This window comes from Haemorhous mexicanus, chromosome 2, assembly GCF_027477595.1.
Source record: "Haemorhous mexicanus isolate bHaeMex1 chromosome 2, bHaeMex1.pri, whole genome shotgun sequence".
In the NCBI taxonomy this organism is placed as follows: domain Eukaryota; kingdom Metazoa; phylum Chordata; class Aves; order Passeriformes; family Fringillidae; genus Haemorhous; species Haemorhous mexicanus.
Genome location: NC_082342.1, coordinates 118,995,304 through 119,010,978, shown reverse-complemented (window position 1 = coordinate 119,010,978; position 15,675 = coordinate 118,995,304). Strand labels below are relative to the sequence as shown.

At 45.6% G+C, this 15,675-nt stretch overlaps 2 protein-coding genes across 2 annotated transcripts in view; both read right to left on the bottom strand.

Moving 5' to 3' along the window:
• The window catches only part of BRWD1 (bromodomain and WD repeat domain containing 1), a 42,907-nt gene extending 35,223 nt beyond the window's left edge, over positions 1-7,684 (bottom strand). The window contains exons 1-9 of the mRNA XM_059840116.1: positions 7,558-7,684; positions 7,377-7,435; positions 7,203-7,232; positions 6,962-7,021; positions 3,678-3,828; positions 2,757-2,855; positions 2,389-2,549; positions 1,957-2,178; positions 488-588 (exon numbers count right to left, since the gene is read on the bottom strand). Coding sequence (XP_059696099.1) covers positions 488-588; positions 1,957-2,178; positions 2,389-2,549; positions 2,757-2,855; positions 3,678-3,828; positions 6,962-7,021; positions 7,203-7,232; positions 7,377-7,435; positions 7,558-7,615 — 941 coding nt within the window. The 5' untranslated portion in view covers positions 7,616-7,684. The remainder of the gene's footprint in view (positions 1-487; positions 589-1,956; positions 2,179-2,388; positions 2,550-2,756; positions 2,856-3,677; positions 3,829-6,961; positions 7,022-7,202; positions 7,233-7,376; positions 7,436-7,557) is intronic.
• Positions 7,685-10,828: 3,144 nt separating this feature from the next.
• HMGN1 (high mobility group nucleosome binding domain 1) lies at positions 10,829-15,639 on the bottom strand. The gene is made up of 6 exons (XM_059840120.1): positions 15,491-15,639; positions 15,179-15,211; positions 15,042-15,071; positions 14,889-14,939; positions 12,984-13,115; positions 10,829-11,723 (listed from the first exon to the last, which is right to left on the bottom strand). The coding sequence occupies exons 1-6, from the start codon at positions 15,503-15,505 to the stop codon at positions 11,676-11,678; spliced, it is 309 nt and encodes a 102-aa protein (XP_059696103.1). The 5' UTR covers positions 15,506-15,639; the 3' UTR covers positions 10,829-11,675.
• Between the last annotated feature and the right edge of the window lie 36 nt (positions 15,640-15,675).

Here is a 15,675-nt window from a genome sequence, read left to right as displayed (position 1 = left end):
ATAATGTAGCAAAACACTTGACACACACTGATCATCCTAGAGCCCTTCTTGCTAGTAATTAATTTTTTGGGTACAAACAAAGAGTAATCACATAATAAACATTTCAAACTATCCTGAACATACATACCCTGCATGCAAGTTCTGTAAGAAACATCCTAAAACTACAGGACTGCTGGAAAACCAACGCCACCACCAAGTTTTATTATATTTTCCAACATATTTACATTTCCAGCCAGTCCTGCTGTCCTACAGTTGTACTTTTAGTGAAGAAAGAAATTACTGTATTTCCCAACTAATCTCCCAAGTCAATGGAAGAGCATTAATTTGTAGAGGATATGGTTAGTGATGCTGCTTTAAAATAATTACTGAATACATGATTTGCACAGTACTTTTATAACCACAAAAATCCAGTGGAGTAAAAACCAACTGACTTATTTTACTCAAGCCTAGAATGGCATAAAGGTTAACCAGCAAACCATTCACATACTTGAATTTCATGGAATCTGTATCCCACTGCCAAAAGCAAACAGTTCCATCTGCCCCAGTGGAGACCATGTACCTCAGGGAGCCTTTCACCATGGGACTGAACTGCAGAGAGGGAAATAAAATCACACACAGAAACAGAGATTTAACAAATGTTCATGAACTTCTCAAAAAGTTCATGTGAAAGCTCGATTTATTTTGGATTTTTCATCTCAAACTGCTGGAGCAACTGTTGGTAAGTCATTTTTAGTGTTTACAAAGAATACCTCCCCTAATTTAAGGTAAGTTTGTGGTCTGTGTTTCTATTACTGCATTAAAAAACCCCAATTCCTTCAGTGGTTTGGATCTGATGTTTTCACTGACCACAATCATTCACTGAAAATCCTGTCAGTGAATAAAATAATGAGCACAGCAGACTGAAAAAAGGGAAGTTTGAATAGACAGGTGTGGTTTAAAAATAATTAAGCAGAGCATGAGATGTGAGATAGTTTGATTGTGTAACTTAGCATCATACATAATTTTATAGTAATTTTATGGGAATTCCTCAGAAATAGCCCTTTAAGACAAGGATTTATTGCTATGCAGAGCTACCCTTAGAAAACTTCACAGACACAACTTGTTTAAACTGTTCATCAACTACTAGCATTGGAAAGTCATATAAATTGTACATAGTACAATTATGGATTATTAAGAAATCCTAAATTAAAAAATCCACACACTGCAATAAAAGAAGCACCACAAGTATTTAGACATTAAAAACCAACAAAACTAAAAAATGCAATGAATGCCACAGAAAGTGTAGGTATGAAGATTACTCTCTGAGGCAGCATTTTTGAGAAAAATTCAAAATTAGTTGTTTGTACTGAGCTCCACAAGCCACTCTTCACCCCTCAAGACAAGCTGTTGGTCCCACTGGAAAACACCCCAAACCTGAATAATGAGCTACTAATTTCTGTGTTAATTAAGGCATTAAAGGCCAAAACCAGACTGAATCCAAAGGACCACCAAGAGCACATCACATATCAAACCACCTTCAAATTTAAATAAACATGTTACACCTCTGTCCTTCTGAAATAACTCCTGTTTTGGAGATTAAAACAAATACCCACATCCCAAAAGTTGTAGGAATAATACACTGGATCAGAACACATTCACACAGAATAGCAAATCACGTCTCCACTAAGAGACAACAGCAGGACAGGATATTTCCCAGAAATTCCCTTTTGTTCCAGCAACTCAAGTATTATATGCAGTGATCTTTAAGTGAAAAAGAATTCCTGTCATTATCTTCAGTTAAATATTTAGGAATTCCAGAGAGACAAGGAATTTACTTGTTTTTAAGCAGGTTTATCCTGTGATTTGACTTGGTGTTGATATGAATATTTACACATTCAGGTTTCACTACTCCCATAGGCAGCCACAGAGAAATAATTTCAGTTTTTAATATGCAGGAACACTTCAAAAGCCCCATACCTGCAATGAGGTAATGGACCCTGTGTGCCCATGGAGGACAGCAACTGGTGCACAAGTCCTCAGACACCACACTCGGATCATCTTGTCACAGCTCCCAGCTGCAATCATGGTGTTCTCATAGTTCACAGCCATGTCAGAGATCTCTGCTGAATGTCCTCGTAAGGTGGCAAATAATCTGCCATTGTGGGTGGACCAGATCTTCACCAGACAGTCATCTGAGCCCTAAAGAGAAATATTCATTAAGGACAACTTCTGACATGCTTCTGACCTTTAATTACAGTAAATTGTTCCACTTAAGCAGAGTGAGGGAGCTGCATTATACCAGCATTGATATTTATCTCCAGAAGTTTGAGCATAACACCCATTTCCAAGCTCTTTTCTTTGCATCATCTAAAACTATATTCAGAGTTGGATGTTTTTTCATCAACTTACAGTAAATATTCTGTGTCCAGTCCTGTCAAATGCAACACAATACACAGAAGAGAGGTGGCCAAGGATCCTCCTGTGCATCTTGACATGCTGGTACATACTTCCTGGGAATGAGGTGCTGAACTTGGCATATCCAGTTAACTGCTTTGCTCGATGCACCTCCACTAGAACACAGAGGAATCACATCATGTTTCAAACATGCCTGTTCTAAAACTTGGGTTTATTCAATTGCCATTAATATTAAAAAGCTACTAGAAATTACTTCCAGATTTTGTAAAGTCAGAATAGCAGATACCACAAAACCTTTCTGTGTGTAAAACCAGTATTTTAGACGTGCTCAGCAGCAGTAGGGAGAGGTGAGAGGAGCTTACCAAGGTTTGGTGGGGTGCCATAGTTCACAGGCATTTCAGGGGGTCTGCCTCGATGCAGAGCAGCAAATGCAGAGCCCTTCCAAACAGTGTTCCTGCAATCTGCAAAAACAGTTGAAAATCATCATAAATATCTGTTACAAATGCCAAGAGAGCTGCAGCTCCAAAACACAGCAAAGAGCCCACCTAGACTGGTCTCAAACACAGGATTGAACCCACTGAAAAACCAGACACCAACTGCCCCAAAAGTTCTCACAAACAATGAAGAGTTAAAGAGAAAAATCTATTTAATAGTAACAGAAGGAGAAAACTCCAATACAACCAACCAGCAAACTTTGAAATTACTCCTAAATGATGGTACCCCTGCAGTTCACAAGACACAAAACTAAAATTCCAACTGTTTTTTAACATTCTCCTGAATATTTAAACAGAAATGTAATGAGTAGTTAATAATATGAACTGAGATGAGATGATCTCAAGAATCTTACAGTAACTACAGGGGATTTACAAGAAAGCTGGAGAGGAATTTTTCACAAAGGCTTGGAGTGAAAGGACAAGGGGGAATTGCCTCAAGCTGAAGTAGGACAAGTTCAGATGGGATGTTAGGAAAAAAATTTTCCCTGTGAGGGTGGGGAAGGCACAGGGTGACCAGAGCAGCTGTGGCTGCCCCTGGATCCCTGGCAGTGCCCAAGGCCAGGTTGCACACTGGGGCTTGGAGCAGCCTGGCACAGTGGAAGGTGTCCCTGCCATGGCAGGGGTTGGAATTGGATGAGCTTTAAGGTCCCTTCCAACCCAAACCATTCTGGGATTCCAAGAGGTCACTTCCAAAGTGTCAGTTCTGCCTTTCTCAGACTATTCCCCAAACCCTTACTCTGTACACATGCCAGTGAATCAGCCCCATTTCAGACAAAGAACAGATCCTACCTTTTGCTGTCCGTAGCAAGGACTGTCTCCCTGCCCCAAGTAAGGAATTCACTCTGGAAATGCTGGGTGGGATCTCCTTATCCAGGATAGGGCCAATACGTTTGCAAATTTGTAATAAATGATCTGGAGCCACATGTTTGTTGGACAGCACCTAACAGGAATTCAAGGTTTAAAAATTAGGTTGGTACACCCAGAACAGATGGATCTAAATGCATCAATATAATTAGGTTGGTACACCCAGAACAGATGGATCTAAAAGCATCAATATGCATAGGTATATTTGATTTTTTTAAGTTCAACTTACAGAGAATAATAAATTCTGTTAAGCTCTGATCTAGTAAATTCAGCAGGTACTTACAAGCTAGGGAGAGCTGTAGTAAAAATAACTGGAGTAAAGTGACTTCTACGTATCAGTATTTTATTACTTGAAGCTTGCATGAATCACCCCTATGGCACCCACTTGTGAGGCACCATACACTGAGTGTCTTTGCCCAATTCACCCTGTGATTTGTACTAAAAATAAGAAATAAAATACAAACCCTCAGAACTCAAGATCATGCAGAATGTGGTTGCAATCAAGCACAAGAATTTATGCAGCTACTACTGGTACTTGTTCAGTGAACTGCAAACCAGCAGGTTTGAGTACAGTCTCTCTGGAAACAGTTTCCTTGAAAAACCAGTACCACATAACCTAAGTCTGCCCTACTTCCTTAAACCAAAGGATCAAACCATTCATCCCTGCATTCAGGAATGATCCCACACTATCTGCATCAAGCAACCTAAAAAAAAAAATACACCCCCACACACACTCAGATGTCTCAGACAAGAACAGATGTGTGCGGGTTTTGATTATTTTTCCCCCTTTTCTTTCTAGGAGTTCAATCTAAAAAATCCTTATTCTTAACAACACAACCACAACAATGCAGAAGTTAAAGACACAAAGTAACAGTTCAAGCAGCCTTGAGTCGAGCAAACCATCAGAATCCTAAACTGAAGCTCTTGGGGAGGTCTGAGGCAGCTGGGATTGACAGCCCCACGCTTCCTCCAGTTTGACCTGGCCATGAACAAACCAGTCAGCCTCAGCAGCCACACTGCTCCTGCAGCAGCCAGAGAATTCCCAGCCAATCCATTCAGGAGAGGCTCAGGGCCACACCAGCTCAGGTATGTGGCCTCCTGCCCAGGTGGCTGAGAACACAGGCAGAACAAGCTCGTGCTGCTGATGCTGTTCCCTTGAAGGGCTGAGCTGGGATGAGCAAAGTGTCCCAACAGGGCTGATCTGCTCACACAACAGTGGGAATAAAAATAAAAATACCACACATTGCCAGAAAGTTGCCCAAACGCACACTGAGCACTCAGAAAGTACAATTTAAGTCACAGCCTTGCACTTGTTTTTAATAATAAAATCCAGGTCTAAAGCTTGTGGGGTACAGGTTGTATTCCTGGCAGGGTGGGAGGAGATAACATCAGTAAAGTAGTTCCCATTACCCCACAGGCAAATCTGTCCAAGCAAATCAGCCCATCAGATGCTTAAGGTTGATTATAAGAAACATATCTGGTAGCCCAAAGACTACAAAATGCAGTTTGACAGAATTTCTTTATCAGTTTTGTCTCTTGAATTGGTATTGAGCAGTACCAGCCACAATATCCAGGACAGGAAGGTCAGCCTGCTTTCTGCCAAACACTAAAACCCTTTTTGTTTGCATGCCATCAGCAATAAGTATATTTTCTAATATATTTTCTAAATGCAGCCCTTGCATACAAAACCTTACAATTCCTTTCTTTTTGAAGTAGTTTTGCTGGGATTTTGGAAGGAACAGTTATTTTAAAGATTTACAATTCCATGCTGGGCAATGTGGAATAGAAATAATTACACCACACGACTGCATTTGTCTCTGCAAATTCAGAGTGAGACCAGTGGGACGAGAGGTTCCCAGAGCCCCACAAAAAACAGAAACTAAAACTCTGAGAAGATTAATTTAGATATTCTGAAACACTACTGCCCAGTGCAGAGATTTTCTTTAAATTGTGCAGGAAAAAAGAAGTAGAAGTAGCACGTGTTAAAGAATTAGTTTGACAACTGTATATGCAGAATAATCACAGTTAAAAAGCAGGCCAGAAATCAGACAAACACACACATGGGATCTCCCAACACCCTGCTTTTGCGAGAAGAAATGGGGTAAGAAATCAACAATGAAGCAACGAACAAAAACCTCCCAACAATTCTTTCTAAGCTTAATCCTACTTTCATCTTGCCTAAATTCAAGTCAGAGCTTGAAAATATTCCTGTTTAGCAAGGCCAGGCTTCTTAGTGACTTAAAAAAACTGATCTAAAACCTTCCTTGCTCAACTGACCACAAGGACAAATAGAGGAAATGAAATCACACTTATCATTTCAAGCAATACTCAAATAATTAAGAAAGTGTTTTAAACAACACTTCATTCCTTCTCTATGCAAATATGATCCTGAGATCTTTAAGTGCTTCACAAGAGGGAGTTCACTGCAACAATCAGTCAATTAACCCTGAATGCCTGAACCTTAGGTGGGAAAAAGCAAGGATAAACAACTCTTTAAAGGAAACACTATCAAATACAATAAAAAAGCAGGATAAAAACCACACAGGGCAGGGCAGGCACTACCACGCCATCGCCCACTGGCATTCAAACTCTTTGCCACTTAAGAAGCAGCAAAATTAAGCCCCAAAAGACAGCTTCTGTAAAACAATTCAGAATACACCACACCAGCTGTGGAAGTGCAGAAAGTAAATTTTGTGGAGAGATCATCCCCATCATTGCAGCCCTTTAGAAACAAAGCCATGACCAGCGAGGAGCCGGCGATGTGAGCACATTCACAGTCACCACAAGTGCCAACCCTCGGTTTCTGAACAGCGACTTCATTTCCTAATCTGTTGGAGGGGGCTGAAAGAAACCAACCAGAAAATAAATACCGACAAATCACAACGTGCCTCACAACCTGGTCCCTGAAACTCCGAAATGAAACCTCGCTGTAGATTGGCTCCTGCCTGCATGTAGGCAGTGGCATGTACCACTGCACAACGCCAAGCTCCACCTCTGCTATGTAAACAATATCCTCAATTTAAACCACCGCTTGTGTTTTTGTTAGTCTGATGTAAAGAAATTAAAGGCCCTTTCTAAAGTAACTCCAGTGTTCAGAGCCAGGATGGTACAGGAAGGTGAAGATTTGGGCCTACTCTTAAAGGGAGAGGGTCTAACATCAATGTCATCACCGTAAATAAAAGGGGTTTTTTTAAAGAGAAAAGTCTCACCAATTCTTCATAACTTCTATAATGCTCATTTCCTTGCCAATCCAACCTTTTGGGAAGCAACTAAATAAAGGAAAAACAAACAGAAAAACCGTGAGCGGTTAAAGGGGAAAGGAGGGATTACAGACCACATCCAAAACAATGTGTGTTGAGGGGGGGAAAAGTTGAGACAGCGGCAGAAACTTGAATGACTTGCAAAGGAAACTTTTGACTACAGCAAGATTTCATCAGAGCCCACACAGACCTGGTGCTGCTCCAGCTCCTGCACCAGCACCTGCAGAGGGAAGGGGAAAAACACAAAGTCAGGGACAAGCCACGACCCGGTTCCCCCAGAGCGGGGGGCGCAGCTGCTCCCACCTCCCCCCGACCCTCAGCGGGCAGCGCGGGGTGCCCGCGCCCCGGTGAGCCCCGCACTCACCTTCAGCGTTCTCCTGCAGGGCCCGGTGCTCAGGAACCGGGCGATGAGGAAGTAAAGCTCTGTAAGAGACACGGCAAGAGAGACGGGAGATGAGCCGGGGGGCGGCCGTGACCCATCCTGGGGGGGGGGCAGGAAGATGGCGGCACCGGCGGCGCCTCCTCACCCCGGCCCGCGGTGTTACCTGATTCAATGAGCGGCAGCGACGCGCCGGAGCTGGAAGAGGCCGCAGGCTCGGCCATGGCGGGCTGAGGGCGGCGGGCCCGGCTCGGCACGGCGCTGTCAGCGCCTCCCCTCCTCCCTCCCTCCCCTCACGGCCGCCCCCCCGCTCCCCTCAGCGCTCCCTCCCTCCCTCTCCCCCCTCAGCGCAGCCTCGGCGGCGCCGCCGCCATCGCCGCCGCACCACCCGCCACGGAGCCGCCGTCGACACCTCCGCCGGGAGCGCCCGCGGGGGGGCGGCGGAAAATAGTTCTCGTAGTACCGGGCGCTTCGAGCGCGCCGAGGGAACAGCGGTGAAGACGTGTGGCCGCGGGGAATATACACGAAGGGAAGCGGGGTGGGTGGCGGGGGGGGATGGCGAGGAGGCGGCGGGTGAGGAGAAGGGGAGGAGGAGGCGCGGAAGGATCGCGCGAGGAAGGCGGCGGTGACGCGCACCGGGGGCGGGGCTGAGCGCGGCGAGGCGGCAGCGCTGAGGGGTGGCGGGGGAGAGGCGGCGGCTGCGGAGCTTCTCCGGTCGGCTCCGGGAACGGTGGTGCTGCCGCCGCTGCCTCGGCCTCCTTAGCTCGGGACAGCCCTCCCGAGACCAGCGGCGAGGCACCGAGAGCCGTTTCCAAGGGGCGATGCGGTGACGGAGCGGACACCGTAGGCCTCCAGGCCAGGGCTTTTGCCTCGAGTGCCGTGTCCGGCTCTGGGCTCCTCCCTGCGAGGAGGATATCGAGGGTGTGCAGCTTATCCACAGAAGGGATCGGAGCTGGGTCTGCAGCTTATCCACAGAATGGATCGGAGCTGGGAAGGGGCTTGAGAATTCCTGAGGGAGCTGGGAAGGGGTTGAGCCTGGAGCAAAGGAGGCTCAGGGGGACCTTGTGGCTCTGCACAAGTCCCTGCCAGGAGGGGACAGCCGGGGGGGTCGGGCTCTGCTCCCAGGGAACAGGGACAGGAGCAGAGGGAACGGCCTCAGGCTGGCCCCGGACAGGTTTAGGTGGGACCTGGGGAGAATTTTTTGCTGAGAGGGTGATTAAACATTGGAATGTGCTGCCCAGGGAGGTGTTGAAGTCCCCATTCCTGGAGGAGTTCAAGGAACAACTGGAAGTGAGTCGTTGACAAGGTGTTGATCAGTCAAAGGTTGGACTCGATGATCTCAGAAGTGTTTCCCAGGCTAAATGATTTTGTGATACTGTGATTCAAAGTGCACTGCGCCACGTGGTGCCCAGTGTGTGCCATGCCTGCAGATTTGGGAGCATCAGTGCTGTGTCCCTGTCAGAGCTTAGGGCTGGCACGGCCTTCTGCTGTGACAGCAGAGCTTCATGCGGGATGCTGGGGGGGGGGGGGGGGCACCTGGGCCTCCCCAAACACCAGCTTGGGGAGGGGCATTTCCCACACCACAGCTCTGCTCCCCTGGCATCACTGAGCCATAAAAAAGCAGCTCTGCCCCCATGCCTGTGCCACCTCAAGCCTGGCTCCTGGAGACAGGATTCTGAGAGCCAGGACATCATTGACCTGTGAGGAGGCTCCAGGATGAGCAGAGGGCTGGAGCAGTTCTGCTGGGAGGAAAGGCTGGCACAGCTGGCATTGCTCACCTGCACAGGAGAAGCTTTGGGCTGAGCTCAGGGAGGCCTTGCAGGGCCTGAAGGAGCCCCAGGAAAGCTGGAGAGAGACAATTCCCAGGGGATGCAGGGACAGCACACGGGGAATGGCTTCCAACTGACAAATAGTGAGGTTAAATGGGATCTTGGGAATTAGTTGTTCCCTGTGAGGGTGGGCAGGCCGTGGCACAGGGTGCCCAGAGCAGCTGTGGCTGCCCCTGGATCCCTGGCAGAGCCCAAGGCCAGGTTGGACACTGGAGCTTGGAGCAGCCTGGCACAGTGGGAGGTGCCATGGCAGGGATGGCACTGGATGATCTTTTAGGTCCCTTTAAACCCAAACCATTCTTCATCTTTTTTCTTTCCCACAGTTGTTTTCCAGCCATGCCCAGTATGAATGCTGATAAAAACAGCAATGGCTCTACTTGTGTTATATTTTAAATCCAAGGTCTTTACCTAATTAATTTCCCACCTCTGGTACCTTAAAATGGATTTTTAGAACCTTGAAGTAAATTACTTTTATGTCTCATTCCCTTAACCCAAACAACTACTAGTTATTATACAAAGACAACAGAGTATGTTCTGAGAAAGAAGTTTTGTTTTTTGCTCTGCTGCTGTTGTATTTTGAATAAGATTGTGTTCCTTTGGATTCAAACTTGGATCAGGCTCTCATTCCAGTCCTTAGCTGAAGAGCAAGTAAATCTGGTATCACACGGGACAGAGTAATAATGAGAAGTTATAATAAATCAGTGGGTAATAGATGTGAGGGAGATGCTGGAAGTCCACAGGATCCCAGCACTAGAGACCCAAAACACATAAAACAGACACTCTGTAAGAGTAGGGATGAGTAGTTATTTTAGGGGATTTACCTGCAAGTTTATTACTTATTTAACTGGTGGGTTGAGCTTGCCAAAACCAGAGAGTAAATAATATCATGGAGCTAGATCTTACTACTATTAAATTAAACCAACAAATATGAAGGGGATGTTGAGGGAAGTGAGTTAGAAAAGTGGCATCAATTTCCAATTTTGAAATATCCAAGAACTTGAAGTCAAAACCAGGTGTGCTCTGTGAGGAACACACCTGTGATGGAATGGAACAGAACCAGGTTGTGATCTAAGGTTGGACTTTTTATAGAAAAGTTAAAGACTGTCTAAGTATTGAAGAGGTAAAAATGGTAAAATTCTTCCTGAAATGAGAGTATTGATTAAGAAAGCATGTTAGAGGTGAAACTAAAGTGGCTTTTTTTAGAAATAACTGCAGCAATTTGAAAAAGGCACTGTAAATGTACAGGAAGCAGGTACTGGGCTTGCAGGTGTTACTTAGGAAAATAAACAAGTTCTGGGGTAAGAGGAAAAAATAAAACAACAAAGAACAAACGTTACTGTTTGAGCTTGGCTCCTCCCAGGACAAGGTGACAGTTGTCTGGCTGGCATCTGAGACTTACTAATTATTGACTTGTTTTAAAGCAAACAGCAGCAGCACAAAGCTCTCAGCTTTCAAACTGCAAGTTTAGACTAACACTGCAATTCTCCACTCCCTGAAGTGCCACCCATCTCTTTAAAGTACAGTTTTTACACTGAAGGACACAGTTAAAAATCCAAACCACAGCACTCAAATTGTGAGTTCACAGTCAATGCAGGAGCTATGGAAACATCCTTTCATAATCAAGATTTATTTGGCTTTTGTTTGGTGATCACAAACACTATCAACAATTTTACAATTGTTTTTATTCACAGAGCTTTTTAAAATCTAAAAACTAATTCTGTTTTTTTTTTCCTAGAACTATTTCAAATATTTTTCACTCAATCTTTGTAGACAAGCTGTCCTTGAAAACTAGATGTGAAGTTCCAGTATCTCAAATATTGACATAACAAGTTCCACTGCCAAGCAGAAACTTTTACCTAAGACAGTATTTAAAGATATAAAATAAAAGTTTCCAATCTTTTGCATCACAGCTACAAAGTTGTTGGAAAAAAATAAAGCTGCAACTACCAAAAATAACTTTGTCACTGATATACATCACTCAGCAAAAAATCCACCACTAGGGAGCAGTTTTATTAGATAAGCAATTCTACTGATGGTACAACCATAGAGAAAGATAAATAACTAAAATGTTAAGACATTCTCAGCACATCATTATGAATTCCAAAGTTTGATCTGTGTTATGCTTCATTTATAGGATAGAAAACTGTCCCTTGGAGTCTGTGGAACGTGAAGCCTAATCAAGGCCTCAATGCCCTCTCCTTAATTAACACACTGTTAATTTCTGGTTTCATAGAAAACAGACAACCAGTACATGATTTTACCACTTAAAAAAAGCATTTATACTTATCTAAATATGTAAAAAAATGGATTGAGTTGGGATTCTCTCCTTTTTAAAAACGTGTTTTCTAGAACTACTAAAAAACTTGCATTTACAAAATAGTTGATAAAAATATTCCTCTGAATTGTACAAGAAGAAAGGTTTAAGGACCACCAGTTACAGATGTGGGAGCAGGTGTCACTCAGACTTCACTTCTTTCTCTGCAGCTGCATCAGGTGCTGGGGTCTGGAAAGGGAAAAAAAAAAAAAACAGAACAACTTCAGTGCAGGAAGTTTTTAGTGGCTCTGATTAGTAGTTTGGAGTGGTTTTAATGCACATTAAACCCTGCACAGAATAACCCTGACTTGTTCCTGCAGATTTCTCTTGGATTATGACCTGCTAAACACCAAGCTATCACAAAAAGGCTCCTTGGATCCACCAGGATGGATTGCAGGATGTTGATTTGTTACTAAACACACACTGCACAGCATTTTAATTTTAATTGGATGACTGTCTTTATGACAGAAAAAACTTCAGCTTTTACACAGCTACAATTTACATGAGATGTTAAGAAAATCCATGAGGTAACAGTTCATGCCTTTAAATTTCAGTGCCACACTTAAAATGTTCTTTAAATCTTAGCCCTGTTTTCATTCTTAGCAAACAATAACAACATCCAGCAGGACAGACTCTGCCTCTTCTAGATTTTGGTATAAAATTACCCCTGGAATTTTGGGTGGTGTGACCAATCATCATCCATTCCTTGTAAATTTACATAATCTCTGCACCAGTGAACTAAAGGGACCCCAGGTGGGAAAGCTGCCAAATTTGGTTCCACTGCTGAAACTTTACAGGCACAAATTAAAAGACAGCAATAATGCCAAAAATTGAGTCAGCTGAAGAACTTGTAGTCAGAGCACAACTTTTTCACACTGCAAGCTTGCAAATGACAAACTGTTACCCCAGAGTAAATCCTCTTGCTCACTGAAGTACCATCCTGTACCTTCCCAGCCCAAAAACCCCATCAGCTACCTAAAACCAAAATATTCCGCTGAAAATGTTTCTGTCACAGAAACCTGACACCAACTCCAGTCCTGTCACCACACCTGTGTTTCATTCCTGAGATCTTGGCCTAAATTTGTAACTGACTATGTCTGCATTGCAGCAGTGTAATACAGAGTGGAGGATGCTCTAAGTGACCTGATCCATCACTCCAAAAAGTTCAGCCACTCTGGCATTTTGGTGCAGCCAAGACTCACCTGGCACAGTCACTTCTCCAGCAAGAACTCATTAATTGTTGTACTTTGTCCCTGCACCAACCTGTCACTTCTCCCAGCAGGGTCTGTCAATGTCACCTCAACTCTGCCCAGATCAGCTCTGGGTTTTCACTCAAGACTTTTTCCAGACCCAAGAAGAATATTTCATTTGTCAAGAAACTTTTGTAGCAAAAAAACCCCCCAACTTCTCAGTAACAGTAAAACCAAAACCCAGCCCTCCAAACTTCACCTCCTCAGTTTTAGCTTCCCCATTTTCTGCAGGTAGGTTGTCCTTTGTCTGCTCTTGGTTTGTCTCTTCTGTCTGTTTTCCTTTAGGGCCCTTCTTCCCCTTTGATGGAGCTTTCTTGTCCTCAGATTTATCCTACAATGAAATACATTTCCAGTAAGTCAATTGTTATGATCTTCCAAGTAAACCTTGAAAATAATAAAAAGCACAGAAAACCAAGATAGATTTTCTAAGCTACCAACAACTCCTGATCACCCACTTATAAAATATTTCAGAATTACATAATTGCAACACACTGACTTCTATACTTCTAATGCCAAAATATATTTGTCTTCATTAATATTGATTTTAAAAGCCCACCAAGTAACTCCATAATGAGAAAGCTTCCCACAACTAGAAAAAATACTGTGAGGAAAGTTTTAAAAACTGATAAAGTTGATGCAAAAAAGGTTGTTTTTTTTTTTTATGAATCAAATAAAAAAATCTTTGTTAATTAATGGCTTGAAGTAGTTATAAGCAGAAAATCAGTATCACACGTGTCAGTCAACATCAGTGAGCAGCAGTAAGTACAGATGCATCACAGACACTGCAAAAAAAAAGGAAATTACAACTTGGTAGCATTGGAAAGCTTCCTCAAATTCTCTGGGCTTACAGCCCTGAGAGTGGGAACACACTGATACTCAAACCACTGGAATGAAGGTGGATTCCTTAGCAGTAGCTGCTCAAGAGGATTAATGCAATGAAAACATCAGGAAATCAAAAAGATTATGAGTTTATCTGAAATTAGAGAATCACAGAACAGTTTGGGTTGTGAGGGATCCTTAAAATCATCCCATCCAACTGTGCCAGGCTGCTCCAAGCCCCAGTGTCCAACCTGGCCTTGGGCACTGCCAGGGATCCAGGGGCAGCCACAGCTGCTCTGGGAATTTCATCCCAGCCCTGCTCACCCTCACAGGGAACAATTCCTCATTCCCAAGATCCCATCCAGCCCTGCCCTCTGGCAGTTTGAAGCCATTCCCTGTCACTCCATCCCTTGGAAATTGTCTCTCCTAATCTTTCTCATCAACTCCCTCCAGGTACTGAAAGGTGACAATGAGGTCACCCCAACGCTTTTAACCAACACATCACTAAGAAAAGCTTACAAACAGAAGGAAGCCAACAGACACAATGCCTTTTCTAATTCTCCCTAAAGCCAAAGAATTTTACACCTTACTTATTTTCACTCTGAAAGCTGTGCTGAAAAACTCAAAGATCACGCAAACCCACTTTCTTACACACAAACACCTGAAAGCTTGACCAGATGAATGGAAGCTCATGTGGTTTTTAAGTGGCCAATTCAATTTTTTACCTGTCCTAACAAACTGCTTTAAAACATCAGTAGCTGAGTTTTATCCCCTCTTGTTACACACATGAAATACAACGCTATGCACAGAACCATTCAGTTTGGAAAAGTCCTCCAAGATACTCCAGTCCAACTTTAACTGAGCACCACCCTGTCAAGCAGAGCAAACAACATCCTGTCCTATCCTTGGACACCTCCAGGGATTGTGACTTCACCCCCTCCCTGGGCAGCTTTTCCAATGCCTGACCAGTCTTTCTGTGAAGAAATTCCTCCTGATGTCCTAACGCAGTTGCTTTGACAGTCAGGCAGTTCCACCCAATACCAAATCACAATGTAACACGCATGGATCCGTGCCCACACTCCCATGCAACGCCTGGAGCTTAACAAGGATCCACAGCCACAGTGATGGAATGTACCTGTAAATACTGGCAAAAGCACATCAAAACAACACTTCAGCCAAGTTTCCACAAGGAATAAAACCATTCCAGCATGGTGCACCGAGGACACCACGCGGGCTGCCCCCAAGCACCACCTCCTCTCCCTTCCTTTTTCCAGTTCACTCTCACCTTTGCCGGTAACTTTTTAGGTTTCGGCTCTGCTTTGGCAGGCGCGGGTTTCTGAGGAGAGAAAACAAGTCAGGCGGGGATCCAGCCCTCGGGGACCCGTCCCGGGCACGGCTCCCCGCACATCCCGGCAGGGCCCCGCCGCTCGGCACTTACCGCGGAGAGCCGCGCCGATCGCCGCTTGGGCTGCGGGGGGAGACACGGACAGACACAGGGACAGAGAGAGAGAAGGGCGTGAGGGGCGGGCGGGCCACGGCAGCCCCGCCTGCCCCGCCACCCTGCCCTCTCCTTACCTCCTCGGGGGCGTCCCCGTCCGCCACCGTCACCTGCAACACACACGGCGCGTCAGCGGGGCGGGGCGGGGCGGGGCGGCACCGGCCCCCGCCCGCCCCTTCCCGCCGCCGCTCCCGGACCGCCAGTCTCGCCGAGCCCCCCCGAGCCTCCCACACCCCCTGCCCCCTTCCCGGCACAAGGGGAAGGCGCCGGCCCCCGGTACCGCCCGCAGCACCGGAGCCAGCGGCGCGGCCGCTTCCCGCCGAGCCCGCTCCCCACACGCCCCCGGCTGTCCTCTCCCGATGGCTCCGCTCGCTGCCGCCCGCCTTCACCTTCCTCTTCGGCATCTCGAGGCTCCCGGCCGCGACCCCCGCGGCTGCGGCTGCTCGTGTGGCGCGGCTGCTGCGAGCGCTGCTGCGGCCGCCTGCGCGCCCCAGCCCGGCTGCGCAGCGGAGCCGCCCCCCTCCCCATCCCAGCAGCGCCAGCGGCGCCGCAACAGGATCCAGCCGGATCGGCG